Source organism: Anarhichas minor, unplaced genomic scaffold, assembly GCF_050575085.1.
Source record: "Anarhichas minor isolate MPS153535 unplaced genomic scaffold, ASM5057508v1 ptg000036l, whole genome shotgun sequence".
In the NCBI taxonomy this organism is placed as follows: Eukaryota; Metazoa; Chordata; class Actinopteri; order Perciformes; family Anarhichadidae; genus Anarhichas; species Anarhichas minor.
The window spans coordinates 127,451-145,715 of record NW_027466482.1 but is presented as its reverse complement, the minus strand read 5'-3'; the positions used below and the strand labels follow the sequence as shown (position 1 = coordinate 145,715).

General features: G+C 46.1%; 1 protein-coding gene across 10 annotated transcripts in view; it reads right to left on the bottom strand.

Annotated features, from left to right (window-relative positions):
- Positions 1–18,265, bottom strand: part of ascc3 (activating signal cointegrator 1 complex subunit 3) — a 193,226-nt gene that overhangs the window by 112,091 nt on the left and 62,870 nt on the right. For all 10 annotated transcript variants that reach the window (XR_012957737.1, XR_012957738.1, XM_076106880.1 and 7 more), the window contains one exon: positions 1,546–1,749. Coding sequence is in view for 8 of the 10 variants with exons in the window: in XM_076106880.1 (XP_075962995.1) it covers positions 1,546–1,749 (204 nt within the window). In the remaining 2 variants the exon portion in view is untranslated. The remainder of the gene's footprint in view (positions 1–1,545; positions 1,750–18,265) is intronic.

Here is an 18,265-nt window from a genome sequence, read left to right as displayed (position 1 = left end):
GACCGATTTGCACGTCAGGACCCCTACGGGCCTCCACCAGAGTTTCCTCTGGCTTTGCCCTGCCCAGGCGTAGTTCACCATCTCTCGGGTCTTATCGCATGAACTCATGCTCCACCTCCCCGGTGCGGGCTAGACGGGCTAGTGGTGCTCCCGACCCCACGGGGCCGGGATCCCACCTCACCCGGCGCGCTGGCACTCACTTTCATTGCACCACGGGGTTTGCTTCAACCTCTGTCGGCAACCAACGCCGCAGACCCATGACGTCTTTTACTTGAGCCGATCCCCGCCCTGGTGACGCGGTTGGGGCGCACTGAGCTCAGTTTTTCCCCCCACTGCATTCACGTGAATATGGTGTATAGAAAGTGTTGAATCATAATTCTCGCGGTGCCTACGTTACCTGAAGGCAACTTCTTTGTTATGCTGTCACTCATGATGACATGCCCCTCTCAGTTGATGCCACTCCCCCCACGCCAGATCAGGGACAAAAGTCTGAACTGAAAAAAACGATTTGAAACCGAAAAAAATAAGATTTGAATCTGAAAATATAAAATCTGAAACTGAAAAATATAAGAACTCAAATATCAAAATATATATGAAAGTGAAAAATGAAAAAACAAATGTATTCAAAACAATTCCAGAACTTAATCAAAATTATATTCAACCCAGACTTTTCATTCACTTATTTTTATTTTGAATACATTGCTGTATTTCTCCATGTTCAAGACCACAACTGGTTCAGTTTTTTTTCAAATGAACAAAACTATTGAGCTGGATTTGGCTCCATACTCCTGCACAATGTCCTTCAAATAGACACAAAACTTCAGGTCTCTTTCATAACTCGGTGCTGACCGGCATGTTGTCATATCATTTATTCAAACTAGGGATGAGTACCGAGAAGCAGTCTTAAATTGGTACAGGATCCTGATTGGTCAGAACTGCAACACCGATAAACTCCTTCAGCAGTCGTCATTTGACCTTCATTCATTTGTTGAGCGTTTGCTGTTCTCAGTTTGCCTGAAGATAAAACTAACTCGTTTCTTACTGATAGCGTTGCATGACTACGTCAACACATGAGCCTCCATCTGGAGGAGAAGGCTGGTCGATTTCCAACGGTTTACATGGAACACAGTAAATAGCTCATCAGTTAACAGTATGCCATGATCTCTTTGAAGAAAGAAAAGAAAGAGAAATGAAGGCCACATTGAGGATTGGTGTGCCTCGATAGAGTCATAGAGTATTGATGAGTATTGATGGAAATAAGCAGCACCTAAAGCCATAATGTCCTAACGAAACCCATCACCAGCACAATATCTTTGACCGCCCGTGTAACTGTCACAAACAGTAACATGTAATTGTGTAGGTATGTAGGCTATCTAGCCTGCTAGCAGCTCTTCCTGGGCTGGTTAAAGTCTCTATGATGCCGTTCTCTGACTCTGTACATCAGATGTCTCAGAAGTACCTCACATGTAGGATCACTAGAGATGGGTAGAACGAGCAGTGTTGTATGGTGTCCCTAGATTGTGTGGTTCTGTGTCAACGTCAGACCTTGAATTCATCCTTCTTGATGACGCCCCCGGGCTGCAGGTGCTGGTGGATCTCGTGAAGGACCGCCAGCATGGCGATGTTGGTCTTGCCGGCGCCAGTTGGAGCGCAGATGAGAAGGTTCTCGTTGGTGTTGTAGGCCGTCTCAAAGACCAGGGACTGGATCCTGTTCAGACGCTTCATCCCCTTGAACACCAGCTGGGCGATCTGAGCAAACAAAGGATGAAGAAGAGTTAACGCATCATTGCAATGTACTCATCATACAAAACCCTGTAATGGATATCATGTAGTAATCAAGCTTATTTTTATGCAATATCTCTTGGCTGTATTTGTGATATACGTTTACAGGGCACACCTAAATAAAGGTAGAACAAAGTAATAAAGAAAAAAAAACAATACATATACGCCTCCAAGAGAAGAATACAAAAATTGCAGACACGGCCCCAAAATAACGCTAAGATACGCCAAAATACTAAGCTTATTTAGAAACACCCCAACGGCAGACAGGGGTGTTTCTGGCCCTGGGGTGACGCCAGAAGCAGGCGAGGAAGTAGTTTGTAGAAGTAGGAGGGAGTTCCTCCTCCCCGGCTTCTGGCGTCGCAGAGCCGGGGAGGAGGGGCCAACTTTGAATGATGTGTTCACATACCGCAATAGAGAAAATAAAACATTTAATTGATTATCAAAATTGCTGTGTGCTGTGAACTAGGGCTGCACAATTACAGAGAAATGATCAATATTAATATCGCGATTATTTATCACGATCATTCATCGATTTCCGACAGCACTGCATTCACCTTCATGTTGTGCTTGATTCCTGCTAAAGTACTAATTGCATTATGTGTGCAGCCCCTCTGAACTACGGGGTAATGTCACCAGTAGTGAGCTGCCCACTGGCGACAGAAACACACTGCAGAGTTTTCTACCAGGTGTGCTGACATGTACACAGCCAGGCGATCACTTACAGATTGTGTCACCATGTATGAAGTGACTGCACAGAAAGAGGAGCAGCAGGAGGCATGAAGGAAGGAAATGTGTGTGGAGGATCAGCTGTCAGTCAGGCTGCCTGCTGTCTGCCTTCACTATGGCAACAGAGTGTGGCTGATGGCCCTCAATCTCACACTGCCTCTGATAAGGAGAGAAATGGCCACTGTGAAGGACAGTGCCCGCCCCCCCCCCCCCACACACACACACACACACACATCGTACACAAGCAGGAGAGTGAAAACATACAGCTACTGCACAGGTGAATTATGGGTAAGTTTCAAAACAACTCATTCAAATATGATTGAATGGACATTAGCTGGGACTCCTTCCTTCAGGTTTCTTTGTCTTTCAACAGACAGAACATAAAACAGAAGTAGTGTAGTGTTCCCTGTTCAAAGGACAGCTCACAGCATGCAGCTCCTCTGGTGCTGAGGACAGCTCCGACAGAAACATTGTTCTAAAAGGCAAACAAGCTGTTAGTGTCTCTCCAATAACCACCTTTTTAAAAGGGATTGTTTGCAGTGAAAGTGGATCCTAAAATCTTCAGATGTATTATTGTATTTGTGATTTCTATCATCCTTATTTTCTCTCTTCTAAAGCATACTGCACACATACAAGATTGTGGATCCCAGAAATGTGATCTACTGTTTGTGTTTGCATAAGCACAGATGAGTGCAAACTGTGTGAAGTGATTCAGAAACACTTCAGGTTCAATAGTAACAAGATAAGGAGCAGATTTGTTATATTTCTGAGATATAAACTTTGAATCAATATGTGCTTTCATCAATTCCTCTAATGAGAAGATATGGATGTGACTTTTTCTCTTTAAAGATTTGTCATTTCCTATCGACGCGTACCCTTTGCTGTTCAATCAGACCAGCTCTCGACTCAACCGGAGGACATTGATGAACACCACACGTCCTCTCTGGAGGTGCTCTGCTGTAGTGGAGGCCTGTGACAGTGTGTGGCAGAGCGACACAACTGCTTTGTCGACAGAGCAAAAACACAAGCGGGAAACAGAAAGCGGTGGAAGTGTATCTTCTGTCGTGATAGGTTGATTCCTTTAATCCTGAGTGTGCTCTGGAGAGCTAGCGGGGCGGTAGGATCTCATACACTAGAGGTCACTGTAGTTCCAGGTGTGTTCTCTACCTCCATATCTATTTTTGATGTTTTCTCCATCAGTGTACCTTTCTGCGCTTCCTCTGCTTTCCACCCCTCTCCCAGTAAAGCTAGTTGCAGATGCCTTTAGCTTAGACAGCAGTATTATTTATTCAAGGATTCATTAGTATGTCATCACTTTCCCCTTCCCCTCGTTTCGCTCCAACACTCATAGAAAGAAATAATTAAAGAGTGCATGTCAGCCGAGGATATGCGGGGTGCTGTTCAGAGCCCAGTAGGGGAAAGAGGTTATTAATGCATCAAAGAGCAACTTTATTAAAGTCCACTTAAGCTGGAAGGAGTGCAGGGCGGCTGTGGTTGCAGCTAGGTGCCGTGTGGGCCGGAGGGCTTCTGATGAGCAGCTTGGAACACCCACTGATCTATACACTGTGGTAGTTTGGCTGTTTTGACTGCTGATTAACAGCAATACCCACTGCCAGTAATTCAACTGATTTCCTACAGAAAGAAGAGTCAAACTCACAATGTGTGCATAGTCACAAGAAGTTGGCTACATGTGCATGCGATGGGCATCTGATATCCCTGCTTAGACAACAGCTCCACTGGCAAATGCAAATGGACAAGAAGTTGATTACAGCCACACAAAGCGTTCCACTTCTGTCCAAATATCATCTGAACAGATGCAAATTCAAACAGCTCATGTTTTTTAAAAATTATTACACCATTGCTTATGCCACTGGTAAATTTGTGTTGCATTTTGTCACCACTTTTGGAGAGCTTGTAACTGTGCCAGTTCTATGTCTCGACCTTGACAAAGGTTGATCACTAAGAAGGACAGAAAGTTTGTATACACATTTATGTTAGCTGAGAGCAACAATAGTACCGGGACCTGTACAGGGATTCATCTGATGTCCAAGAACCAAGTGAAGCCAGTAGTGGAAGTGTGTTAAAGCTGCATTCTCTCTAGTATCCACCAGGGGGCGACTCCTCTGGTTGTATAGAAGTGTATGAGAAAATGACTCTACTTCTCTCTTGATTTATTACCTCAGTAAACATTGTAAACATGAGTTTATGGTCTCAATCTCTAGTTTCAAGTCTTCTTCAATACAGCATGATGTTCATTTAGTACATTATGGTCCATTTAGAGTCAAACAGACCATAAAGCAGGGGATGCTTTAGGGCGGGGCTACACGGTGATTGACAGGTCTCTACCACGGCATTGTCCGGTCTGGGAATTGTCTGTGTTTTCTTCTTACAACTTTAAGCCTTTCACAGAAAATATCTTACTCATCATTTGGCTGTATTAGCTCCAACCTCTTGTGTCAATGTTGCAAAGAACCAAGATGGCAACGGGCAAAGGTTCTGAACTCGAGACTTCAAAACCATAGTCTACAAACCAATGGATGACGTCATGGTGACTACGTCCACTTCTTATATCCTGTCTGTGATTCAGAAGAGAAGTGTCAGCAGTCTCAGAATGACCCTTTACATAGAAATGAGTCATGCAGATAGTTACATGGGTCCTGCTTCTCATCAAATCCTGTTGATTTAAGACTCGCTGCTAAACTTGGACTGGCCCTCCTAGAACGTTATGTAAGCTCCGAGCAGAGAGAGTTAGCCCAGAGTCCTGATTTCTATTTATGCGTGATTAATGCCATGTAATTATTAATAGATGGCTCATTTACTTAACGGATGTATTTGGAGCAGAAATCAGCTGCTTGCAGTGGGAACACAGTCAAGCTCCACGTCCACTCTACCACCAACCCTACTGCTTCCCTACCTGAACCAGTTACGGTACAGTATGGATGTCACTGAAGCGCACTCTCTTCATAATGACTGCAGGGCTTCTTCTACTCTGTCTGAACACGGATGTGATTCCAGTCTCCTCCATTCTACCCAATTATTTCCCCCAAGGCCAACTCCACTGAGCTCCTACTTATAAATATTAATTTTTGAATTATGGACCACTGAGCTCCAGCGTATTTTGCGAGGCTTTTGCACACTCATTCCTGTGACCAGAGAGGCACAACAATCACTTGAGCGTCTGGCCCTCATTTTGATTTATCGACTTTGTCTGTTTGTAACAAAAAGCCAGTGTCCCTACACTCCTTAAACATGCTAATTCATGTAAATGTATGCCTGCCCCAGTATTCACCTTGGGGTAAAGCATACATGTTGTAAATAGAAAGTTGCCATCATTTAATGATCTTTGGAAATCTTCAGTGCTTTTTATTCTCTCCTTAAAACCTCTCCGGCTTCATTCTTATGGTAATGTATGCACACATATCCTCCAATTGGAGATCCAGCTGTGCCTGCCAAAACTTGTCTGGAGGGTGTGATGTCAGTGTTGTGGGGAGGTAGTTCCCGTACTGCAATGGGCATGATGCTATACTGTGTATGGACCTATATGTTAACATAGAGGTCCAACCCTGCTCAGCTAAAGTCTTGCTCATCAAGAACTGCAGAGGAAACTGCACTGATGGTGTCCAGCTCTTCAGTGGCCCACGGTGCTCCTATGTGGTGCAGGTAAGTGGGGCTCGTTAGTTTTAGTTTTTTACCAAGTAGGTACTGATGAAAATCCCTTTGTTAGTTTTGAAAAACAACAACACATAATTGACAATTGGTTTGGAAACACCAGCAAACATCTAAAGCCTGTAAAACTGGTATTTGGATCGACCTTTAACAAACATCTTAAGAGGTGCAGCATACGAGATTGAGATCATTTGATTTGACTCACGTGCACCAACGTGCACTTAAAGCATGCACAGCCAGTACGGCTATGTCAGCAAAGCACAGATAAGCTCTGATAGCAACACACACAGAGGGAGAGTGACGTCATTCTCAGCTCAGGTAGACATTACTCCTCTATATATCTATATACACTCAGCCACTTTATTAGGTACACCTTGCTAGTACCGGGTTGGACCCCTTTTGCCTTCAGAACTGCCTTAATTCTTCGTAACAGAGATTCAACAAGGTGTTGGAAACATTCCTCACAGATTTTGCTCCACATTGACATGATAGCATCACGCAGTTGCTGCAGATTTGTCGGCTGCACATCCATAATGCAAATCTCCCGTTCCACCACATCCCAAAGGTGGTCTGTTGGATTGAGATGTGGTGACTGTGGAGGCCATTGGAGTACAGTGAACTCATCGTCATGTTCAAGAGAGCAGTTTGACATGACTTGAGCTTTGTAACATGGTGCATTATCCTGCTGGAGGTAGCCATCAGAAGATGGGTACACTGTGGTCATGAAGGGATGGACATGGTCAGCAACAATACTCAGGTAAGCGTGGCGTTTAAACGATGCTTAATTGGTACTAAGGGGCCCAAAGTGTGCCAAGAAAATATCCCCCCCCACCAGTACACCACCACCAGCAGCCTGAACCGTTGATACAAGGCAGGATGGATCCATGCTTTCATGTTGTTTACGACACATTCTGACCCCACCATCTGAATGTGGCAGCTGAAATGGAGACTCATCAGACCAGACAACGTTTTTCAATCTTCTGTTGTCACATTTTGCTGAGCCTGTGCGAATTGTAGCCTCAGTTTCCTGTTGTTAGTTGACAGGAGTGGCACCCGGTGTCGTCTCTGCTGCTGTAGCCCGGCTGCTTCAAGGTTTCACGTGTTGTGCGTTCAGAGATGGTATTCTGCATACCTTGGTTGTAACGAGTGGTTGTTTGAGTTACTGTTGAATTTCTATCATCTCCAACCACTCTGCCCATTCTCTTCGGACCTCTGACATCAACAAGGCATTTTGGTCCACACAACTGCCGCTCACTGGATATTTTCTCTTTTTCGGACCATTCTCTGTAAACGCTAGAGATGGTTGTGCGTGAAAATCCCAGTAGGTCAGCAGTTTTTGAAATACTCAGACCAGCCCGTCTGGCACCAACAACCATACCACATTCAAAGTCACTTAAATCCCCTTTCGTCCCCATTCTGATGCTCGCTTTGAACTTCAGCAAGTCGTCTTCACCACGTATAGAGGCCTAAATGCATTGAGTTGCTGCCATGTGATTGGCTGATTAGCTATTTGTGTTAACAAGCAATTGAAAAGGTGTGCCTAATAAAGTGGCTGGTGAGTGTATATCTTTACACAGTAAAAGTCATATAGTGCTCCTTTAAGCTGCCATCATGCACACTTCAATAATCAGTAACCAGTAATCACATGTGATCTCACATATCACCAATGAGCAGAGTTGGCATGAAGAGGTTAAATGTGTCTATTAGAGAGAATGAGATGAATCTTGTGATGGTTATGTTCTGTGGAGACAGTGTGAGAGGAGTGGACCTCGATGGTAAGTCCTGAGGGTGTTGTTTGTGCTTCCCATAAGACAGAAAGTTCATTAAGTTGACAGGATGAGAATACGCATCCAGAGACAACAGGCTCTGTTTTCTCTTCTCTCAAGCTACAGCTCTGAACTATACGACTCCAGTAGCTCAGTGTTTCCTTACAATCACATCGCTCTACAACAGGGGTATTCCATTACATTTATAAAAGGTCCAGATATAGATATGTATATATATATATATATATATATATATATATATATATATATTCAAGAAGTCTAGTAGTAGTAACGTATCTGTGTAGTCAACAACTGTCAAATCAAATAAAGAAAGTACACATCAATTATATTTTAACAATTATTATTCTCAGTTTTCAAATTGAACTGGACGGATTATAAATAATACATAAATAAATGTTCTTCTCATTTAAAGTAAAATAATGTCTGGATTAAAGAATAACTGACATAACAGAAAGCTTTTGAAAAATGTGCATCTTAAAATAAAGTAATTCATTTTAGAAAAAATGAATTCACTGAATTGTTCTGCAGCTTTAAATTCAGTTCATTCAGGTTTGAAGTGATGTCAATAAAAAAGCCACAATATTATATTTTTCTCATCTTCTAACAAGATAAATCAGTGTGCATGGACTTTATCTGTGGTTACTAACACTTGTTCAGCTCTATCCTCTCTGGTAACATCATTGAACAGTGAATTCATGAGTTAGGATTCTGATCATTTTGGGCTCTTAGGTTTATTTTCTGTGACTTCATTTCAGATGTGAGTGGGTACGTTTGCTCAAAAGAGACATACTGCTTTTAAACTGCCCATGGGAAGAAGTCACTTATGCGAGTCTGTCCATTCTTGGTTCAAGACTCTCTGAATACTTTTCTCTTGTGAAATGACTTCTCTAACTCACTTAATAATGTTCCTGCTCTGCCATGTATTTCCTCGTCTCTCCCCTGTGTGTCACGGTGTGTGTACATCTCACTTGAGTCAGGACACTTGTCAGAATACCCATATTTGATTGGCTGAGCTGCATCACGTGATGTGATTTACACTGCATTGGTCGGTATGTTTCCTGCACCGCTGAACAAGTACCGTAAATGCTGGAAAAGCTGCGCTGGTTAAAATAGAAGCGCTCCGTCAAAATGTAATAACTCTGAATTATCTATCGGTTTTAGGTCCGGATACAACGGTGCCTGGGTTCGGACCGCGGTCCGCCTATTAGTGACCCCTGCTCTACAACAAGGACCAGTTATGACAAACAACTTGCTGCTTTACTGCAAATCAATCCACATCATTGCAGCTGAATGTTCCTGGCTGCATTCAGCCAAAAGCATCGCCCATTTATGGCGAGGCCCCGGCATTTAAAACATGGAGCGAAAGCTCTGCAGAGCCCAGCTGGCTATTATAGGACCATACACATCTGTGGTCAACCTTTCAGCAGCGGAGTTAAATAAAGTTTTTAATGAGAGCAGCTGTTGGAGTCTGGGGCAGAACCAATCTCTAAAACCCAGCTGGCAGGACAGTTTGTGGACGATGAAGATACTGGAGCGATGAGCGATCGGTGGCTGTATATGAGAAGATTGAGTGCTTCTGTAGAAAGAGATACACACAGCAGACAGAGCGAGTTAGCTTTGTATGCTGTCTATAAAGTGGAAGCACTACCAACTGTGTAGATAAGAAGATGCCCATCATCCCATCTTGGGCCAACGCTGAGTGGGATGGAAGCTGACAGGCTCATTAACACTGCGGATATACTGCCTACAGCCATATGGGCAAACTGGGAGGACTGGGAGTATCCCACCAATCCACCAGCCACTTAAAGCACACAAATTGGGCCCACATAGATCACACTAACGATTCGACAGCTAAACACCAGTGTCCATATCCGTTGGCCTCCCAGGTTGTAGGTTTGATGGTGAAACAGAGACGGCCAGTCTGTGTGAGCAGCCACCATATTATTTGTGGTGGCTGTTATTGTGTGTTTACTGTATGAGTCACTATATGAGCTCCTAAACTAATTAAATTCCTCTGTGAATCGGTAATGGGAAGCTAAGAGATATAATTGTTGTCATTTTGATGCCATCCTTTTAATTACTTTCTGGTTCCATTTCATTCCATTTGAAGTGACAGCCTGATCAACTTTTAATTGCCAGTTTTTGCAAACAGCTTATCAGCCTGCTCCAAGCCTGCATGCAGAGTACTAAATGACCCGGCCAAACACACACACACACACACACACACACACACACACCATAAATCCCAGAGCCAATCCTATGGATCCACGTGCACGCTGAGCACACACATGCCCACCAACTGCACGGTGGGGTTTGACAGAGTAAGATGCGGATGCAGCAAACAGGAGGCCCATTCATTTCCCTACGGAGCATCAGCAGCAGGAGGAAGAGGGGGGAGGGAGAACTGGGAGGAGGATGGAGATAGCAAAGAGAGAGTAATCCATCATTTCATCCACAAGCACCTGCTGAAGAAGCACCCGAAGCATTGGGACCCCCGAAACCTCACACAAACGCAGTACAGCCCACCCTGCAGCTCACATACTACTAATTACATCAAACCTTAATAATAACTATGTTACTGTAACCTTGTTTTATATGTGTGTTTATTTATATATACATACATACATACATATGTATGTATTATACCTTGTAATATATCATGTTATATATAGGCGATATAACATCAAACATGTTAACAATAAACACTTAGACGGTAGGGAAGCTGTCTTTTGTCTTCTAGTAGTTGAAATGTATGAAAGTGTATCTTCAGTGCGTGCTCTACTAGGTCACCAGCAGTCCAGTGCTTTCTATATGAAGCTAGTTCTAGCTAATGCTATCGTACCGTCTAACCAGCTCGGTGCCTGTTGCTAGCTGTGAGCGCGATGCGATCCCATCATAAGGGCAGACCTCAGACTACACTACTACTTAGAGGAGTTCATTGAGAACACCATTATTCATACTGCAGATGTTGTTGGAGTTCTATACTCCATTCATATCACCAGTGGCAGACAGGTCCTGTTGACTGTGATGAAGCTTCAGCACATGTGTGCGTCCATGAGGAGGCTGCAGTGTTTCCCATCATGTTATACTCTACAGCCTCTAGCCCTTCTTCCCTTAGAGCTCGTACAGAGTAATGGAGGCGTACTTTACGTTTTCTACAAAAATAATGAAAACAAAAGAACTTCAAATGACTTTTTTTAATGATGCCTACATAGCTGTCCACTTGACATCAGACAATATAGTAAGTCGTAATTATGGAATGTGACTGAGAGGACAAACTGATAACATGATGTGTTCTGAAGTGTCACATCAGCAGTTGTCTGGAGAACAAGCTCTTTGGTGGAGCCTGAGGAACACAGCAGCCTGCAGCAGAGCAACATCAACAGAGAGCACTAGTTTGTGCTTCAGCCAGTTGGCATAATTAACACCTTAATTAGCAGTAGCTAATTACATTAGGCAGCAACACTTTCACTTCCTAATGTTAATAATGTAATATTCAAATATTATAGTACAGTTAAATATACAATATAGTTAAATCATGGCTGTCACAATTTGAATTGTACTCAAATCAGCTTTAATATAAAAGTAACTAGGTGTTGAAGTTAACGATTGACTTTTTATATTGATTGATTGATCAACTTTCATTACAAAAGCTGTTGCTAGTGAGAAGTTCTACCAAGGAGCACATGTATTAAATATAAAGATAGTATTTACTTTTACCAAAATACTCCAAACATTCTTGTGACAGATGCGGTGCAGCATGGACATGAGGAGCTCAGAGTCCATCCATCCATCCATTTTCCACCGCTTATCCGGGGTCGGGTCGCGGTGGCAGCAGGCCAAGCAGGCCGACCCAGACCTCCCTCTCACCGGCAACATGTTCCAGCTCATTCTGGGGGATCCCGAGGCATTCCCAGGCCAGCTGGGAGATGTAATCTCTCCAGCGTGTTCTGGGTCTTCCCCGGGGTCTCTTCCCAGTTGGACGTGCCTGGAAAACCTCCAGTGGGAGGCGTCCAGGAGGCATCCTAATTAGATGCCCGAACCACCTCAGCTGACTCCTTTCGACGCGAAGGAGTAGCGGCTCGACTCCAAGCTCCCTCCTGATGACCGAGCTCCTTACCCTACCTCTAAGGCTGAGCCCGGCCACCCTACGGAGGAAACTCATTTCGGCCGCTTGTAGCCGCTTGTCCTTTCGGTCACGACCCAGAGTTCGTGACCATAGGTGAGGGTAGGAACGTAGACCGAGTGGTAAATTGAGAGCTTTGCCTTCCGGCTCAGCTCCCTCTTCACCAAGACGGTCCGGTGCAGCGCCTGCTTTACTGCTGCAGCTGCACCGATCCGTCTGTCAATCTCCCGCTCCATCTTACCCTCACTCGTGAACAAGACCCCGAGATACTTGAACTCCTTCGCTTGAGGTAGGCACTCCGTCCCCACCTGGAGGGAGCAATCCACCGGTTTCCGGCAGAGAACCATGGCCTCAGATTTGGAGGTGCTAACTCTCATCCCCGCCGCTTCACACTCGGCTGCAAACCACCCCAGTGAATGCTGGAGGTCACGATCCGAGGAGGCTAACAGGACCACATCATCTGCAAATAGCAGAGAGGTGATCCCGAGACCCCCGAAACTGTCGTTCTCCGCCCCCAGGCTGCGCCTAGATATCCTGTCCTTGAAAATCACGAACAGGACCGGTGACAAAGGGCAGCCCTGGCGGAGGCCAACACCCACCGGGAACGTGTCTGACTTACTGCCGAGAATGCGGACACAGCTCCTACTGCAGTCGTACAGAGACCGGATCGCCCGTTGTAACGGGTCCGGCACCCCATACTCCCGCAGCACCCCCCACAAGACCCCCCGAGGGACCCGGTCGAAAGCCTTCTCCAAGTCCACAAAGCACATGTAGACTGGTTGGGCAAACTCCCAGAGCCCCTCCAGTAGTCTTGCAAAGGTAAAGAGCTGGTCCACTGTTCCACGGCCGGGACGGAATCCGCACTGCTCCTCTTGAATCTGAGGTTCGACAAGCGGTCGGAGCCTCCTTTCCAGCACCCTGGCATAAGCCTTCCCCGGGAGGCTGAGTAGTGTGATACCCCGGTAATTCGAGCACACTCTCCGGTCCCCCTTTTTGAAGATGGGAACCACCACCCCGGTCTGCCATTCCATGGGCACTGATCCCGACCCCCATGCGACATTGAAGAGGCGTGTCAGCCAGGACAGCCCAACTATGTCCAGCGCCTTCAGCATCTCAGGGCGGATCTCATCCACCCCCGGCACCTTGCCACCAAGGAGCTTTTTAACTACCTCAGCGACCTCTGCCAGGGATATGGTTGAGCCTCCCCCTAGGTCCTCAGGCGCTGCCTCCTCTGCAGAGGACATGTTGGTCGGGTTTAGGAGTTCCTCAAAGTGCTCTTTCCACCGCCCGATGTCAATGACGATGTCCTCCGTCCGGGTTAGCAGTTCCCCCCCCCTGCTGAGAACAGCCTGGGGTAAGCCCTGCTTTCCCTTCCTGAGCCGTCGGATGGTTTGCCAGAACCTCCTTGAGGCCAACCGAAAGTCCTTCTCCATGGCCTCCCCGAACTCCTCCCATGCCCGAGTTTTAGCATTCGCGACCACCGCAGCTGCAGCCCTTCTGGCCTGCCGGTACCTGTCAGCTGCTTCAGGAGACCCCTGGGCCAACCAGGCCTTGAAGGTCTCCTTCTTCAGCTTGACTGCTTCCCTCACCTCCGGTGTCCACCACCGGGTTCTCGGGTTGCTGCCACGACAGGCACCGATGACCTAGCGGCCGCGTCCACAATAGAGGCTTTGAACATGGTCCACTCGGATTCCGTGTCCCCAACCTCCCTCGGGATGTGTGAGAAGTTCTTCCGGAGGTGGGAGTTAAAGACCTCCCAGACAGGGTCCTCCGCCAGACGTTCCCAGTTTACCCTCACTACACGTTTGGGTTTGCCGGGTCTTTCCAACCGGTTCTCCTGCCATCTGATCCAACTCACCACCAGGTGGTGATCAGTTGACAGCTCTGCTCCTCTCTTCACCCGAGTGTCCAAGACATACGATATACGATAGATGATACGATTACAAAGTCGATCATTGATCTCCGGCCTAAGGTGTTCTGGTACCAGGTACACTTATGAGCCACCTTATGTTCGAACATAGTGTTCGTTATGGCCAAACCGTGGCAAGCACAGAAGTCCAATAACGAAACACCATTCGGGTTCAGATCGGGCAAGCCGTTCCTCCCAATCGCCCCCGCCAGGTTTCTCCGTCATTGCCCACGTGAGCGTTGAAGTCCCCCAGGAGAACTATGGAGTCGGTAGGCGGCGCCCTTTCCAGGACCCCTTCCACCGACTCCAAGAAGGCCGGATACTCCGAACTGCTGTTTGGTGCATAAGCACAAACCACAGTCAGAGCCTTGCTCCCCGCAACCCGTTGGCGCATGGAGGCGACCCTCTCGCTCTCCGGGGAGAACTCCAACACAGCGGCGCTCAGCCGGGGGCTCGTGAGTATCCCCACTCCCGCCCGGCGCCTCTCACCCTGGGCAACTCCGGAAAAGGACAAAGTCCTACCCCTCTCCAGGAGCTTGGTTCCAGAGCCAACGCTGTGTGTGGAGGTGAGTCCAACTATTTCTAGCTGGTATCGCTCCACCTCCTGCACCAGCTCCGGCTCTTTCCCCGCTAGCGAGGTGACGTTCCACGTCCTTAGAGCTAGTCTATGGCGCCGGCGATCGGCATGCCCGGGCCTCCCGCCCGACCCACCGCCCGGTCTGCATAGCACCCGACCCCGACACAGGGTGGCTGCTCCATGGTGTTTATTCGGGCTGAGCCCGACCGGGCCCCATGGGCAAAGGCCCGGCCACCAGATGCTCGCCTACGAGCTCCCCTCCTGGGTCTGGCTCCGGGAGGGTACCCCGGTTTCCCTGGTCCGGGCGAGGTGGCTATAGTCCGTGGGCTAACTATCATAGGGGTCGTTTTGAACCGCTCTTAGTCTGGGCTCTCCCCTGAAACCTGTTTGCCTTGGTAGGGTCTCCCAAGCTCAGAGTCACAGTTCAGTTATTACACATTAGGGATTATTATGATCAGAAACAAAGAGGCACCTGCACCAATGGGTGACAACGGGCCAGTTTGGTATCAGATACCATTATTTTAATAAATAATAATTCAGTACAATTATATGTATTTGTTACATTTTGCCTGCTGTTGATCCCATCAGTTCCACACAGTGAGGCATACAGACCATGAAGCAAACCTTGGTATCAGATCGCTACCCAAACACCAGGTATCACTATCAAGTATAACATAGCAGTTATATACAACATCAGCACGTATCAGAGGTAAAGAGACAAACAGCAGCCTGTCAATAGGTTGTTGAAATGACAGCTGTCAGCTGATCAACCCACAGGCTACTGCGAGGTCATTAGTGAGTGATTCATCGGAAGCTGGCCTGCAGCAGAAGCATTGATGAAGGGTGTCGGCTCTTGTTAGACAGCTTACTTCAGCAGATTGTGGGCAATGCTGTTTCATCAAACACTTGAGCATTTGTTTCAGTTGATTCCATTTTCTTCATATGAATGAATCTTAATCAGTATAACAATCATATTACTGTTTCCACAGAGGAAAGCCTGAAAAAAGACTCAACTAAAACTTCCAGGCGGCCTGATAAAGGTCCTTGCAAACGTTAACCTAAATACTATTTCATATGATAATATAAATATGTAACTATGTATCATCTATTTGATGTAATTTAGTGTCTTAGTGTGAGAAGACTAACAATATTCATCTGACTAACATGTGATAACAACTGAACTGAGATCAGGCTCTAACAAATAAGGTGAAACATAATATGTGTAATTGAGTTATAGAGTGAAAGAAGCTGAACGCACACACCTTCAGTGGCTCACAGACAATAGGTAGACGTTTGAGGTGATCTACTCTTGTGTTCTCCATCAGAGAGGATTGTAAACGTCTTGAAGCCTTGAAGACTCGCAGCTCCTGCTTAGCAAGTCTAAGCAAACACTCACAGAGCCACAGTTGTGTGCTGTGGGGGAACCACATCAAAACTGGATTAGGAAATGCAATTAAGGTGGATTAATTATGGATGGAGGGCTGTTCAGTTCTGCCTCATGTTTGCAGGCCTGTGCTCATACACTGGCTGCTTCCTGCACAGGGAAAGGAGAGGGCAAGCTGTCAACAGCCCGGACAACCAAAGCATGCTGAGTGAGGCTAGTGATGGCAGAACACACTGGAGGGACAACAGAACCAGGCTATCTCTCAGGGTTGGACATATCAAGCTTCCAGTTTGATTGGTGGAGAAGATGGCCGTTAAGGAGGAGAAGATAGGAAGCTAAATGATTATTTTTATTTATCACTGCAATCCCATCCCATAAACGTAGCCTTTAGTTAGTTCAACAGCAGTCCCACCAAATCCTCATTGGTCGGAAAATGACTGGTGTCACTTTAACAAGAAGAAAGGGGCCTGTGACGTGTGTGTGTGTGTGTGTGGGTGGGGGGGGGGGGGGGGGGGGGGGATCATTTAGTTAATCTAGAGTAACATGCAGAATTGTTTTTCCCTTTTATTCAAACTGAGGGTCAAAGGTCAGAGGGCGTGATGTGCTGCACAGTTTTAAAGGCACTTTCATGACATTGGGCTGAATAAATCAATCTGACGTGACTTGTTCTCACACAGCCAGCTCTACTTGTGTGTTGTGAGTGAAGGTGAACACTTTAAGCGCGTGCTTCACGTTGAACGGTAGCTCACAGGGCATAATCTCCTCACTTCTTCTCTTTTGGTTTTCTGCAGGAAATGTTTGCTTTCATTGACGGCAACCACACAGCCAACAGAATGGTGGAGGCAGTTCATACGAATGAGTGAATGATGAAAACACTATTTCTGTTGATTGTGTAGTAAGCACAATAATTAAGTGTCAAGCAGCCGAAAGATATACAGTGCAAATTGGGAGGGAAGACTCAGTCATTACCATTACCTTTAGACCCCCCCACGCCCACTGAGGCTCTCCTGGAGCAGCTGAAGAGCCACTTCCTCCAGACTGCTCCCTGTGGGAATGTGTCATTTCTCAGAGCGTGTTAGCAGCTCGAGTGATCAATTCATAGTTCAGCTCAGGGTGAATCACAGCTTCAGTCTATATCTGAGTTCCAGTGTCCATTCTGCTTTCGCTATTACGAGGTACATCAGCATTGTACCAGTAGTAGTGTACGTTACTGTGCGTGTTTGGTCCATCAGTACTACTGACGTCTGGCACTTGCTCTCACACACAACACACTGAGTAACAGATTTATTGGGGTAAATTAGGAAGGCTTTTACCACAGAGGCAAGCGTGGGACGCCTCCACCTGATTCATTAGTTAAAAAGCACCCTAATAAATTCCTCTTAATGTTTCAAAGAGCTATTAAAGGCAAACAGAGGCTCGCACAGCCCTGTTTCCTATTACAGCTTTCAATAAATGACAATCGGCACTCAGTGTGGGGGGGGTCAGACTTTTCAGCCTGCATTTCAAAGCCTTTCTAATAGCACATAAAGACTTATTAGGCATTGTGTGCCGGCGCTTTAGAGGAGTGAGGCACTTTGTTCCAGAGTTGCCCAGGCTTAAGTTAATGAATAGAGCCGCTGCTTGACTGAGGCTAATTCACATCGCTCAGCAGAAGAGGTTCCATATCAATCTATATCAGTTACACAGGGACTTTCAAAGATGAAGGGAAACTGCTGGTGAGCCGGAGAGAAACTCAGAGAAAAAGAGATAAGCCTGTTAGAGAGTGATGGAGCCTCAGAGTTTACTTCATCTCCCGTTCACATTGTTTCAGTTGAAGTCTTAGCGAGGCTGCATGTCTGATAGACAGCACAAGAAGTGATGTCTATGTACAGCACAATCAATGCAGCAAACAGCTTCCTGTGACATTCATTAACAGCTTTGTGTCCTTTCCAGGGAATGAGCTCCTTAGAGACAGATGCATCCAATGCATATATATACTGTATATATATATGCATCCTAAATTATCCCAATCAATGGAACACCATGCAATACTCAAATGTTAAAATTGGTCCCGAAACTGATTTATCCTTCGTCTTCTTCAACTGGCCTGGGATCCTGGATTGCCAACAGTCCTCATTGTCATTCTAACAGATTGTAACAATACCATAATGATGTGATAAATGTGCAGACCCAATGCAACGGCTATGAGGAAGACATGTAATGGATGTGTTACAATATGGCACTCGTCTCTGCCTCAGGTTTCTCTGCTCTGTAACTTTAAAGGTGAATATGCAGGTGTGTTGGATGTGGTGCCTTGACAACCTTCTCT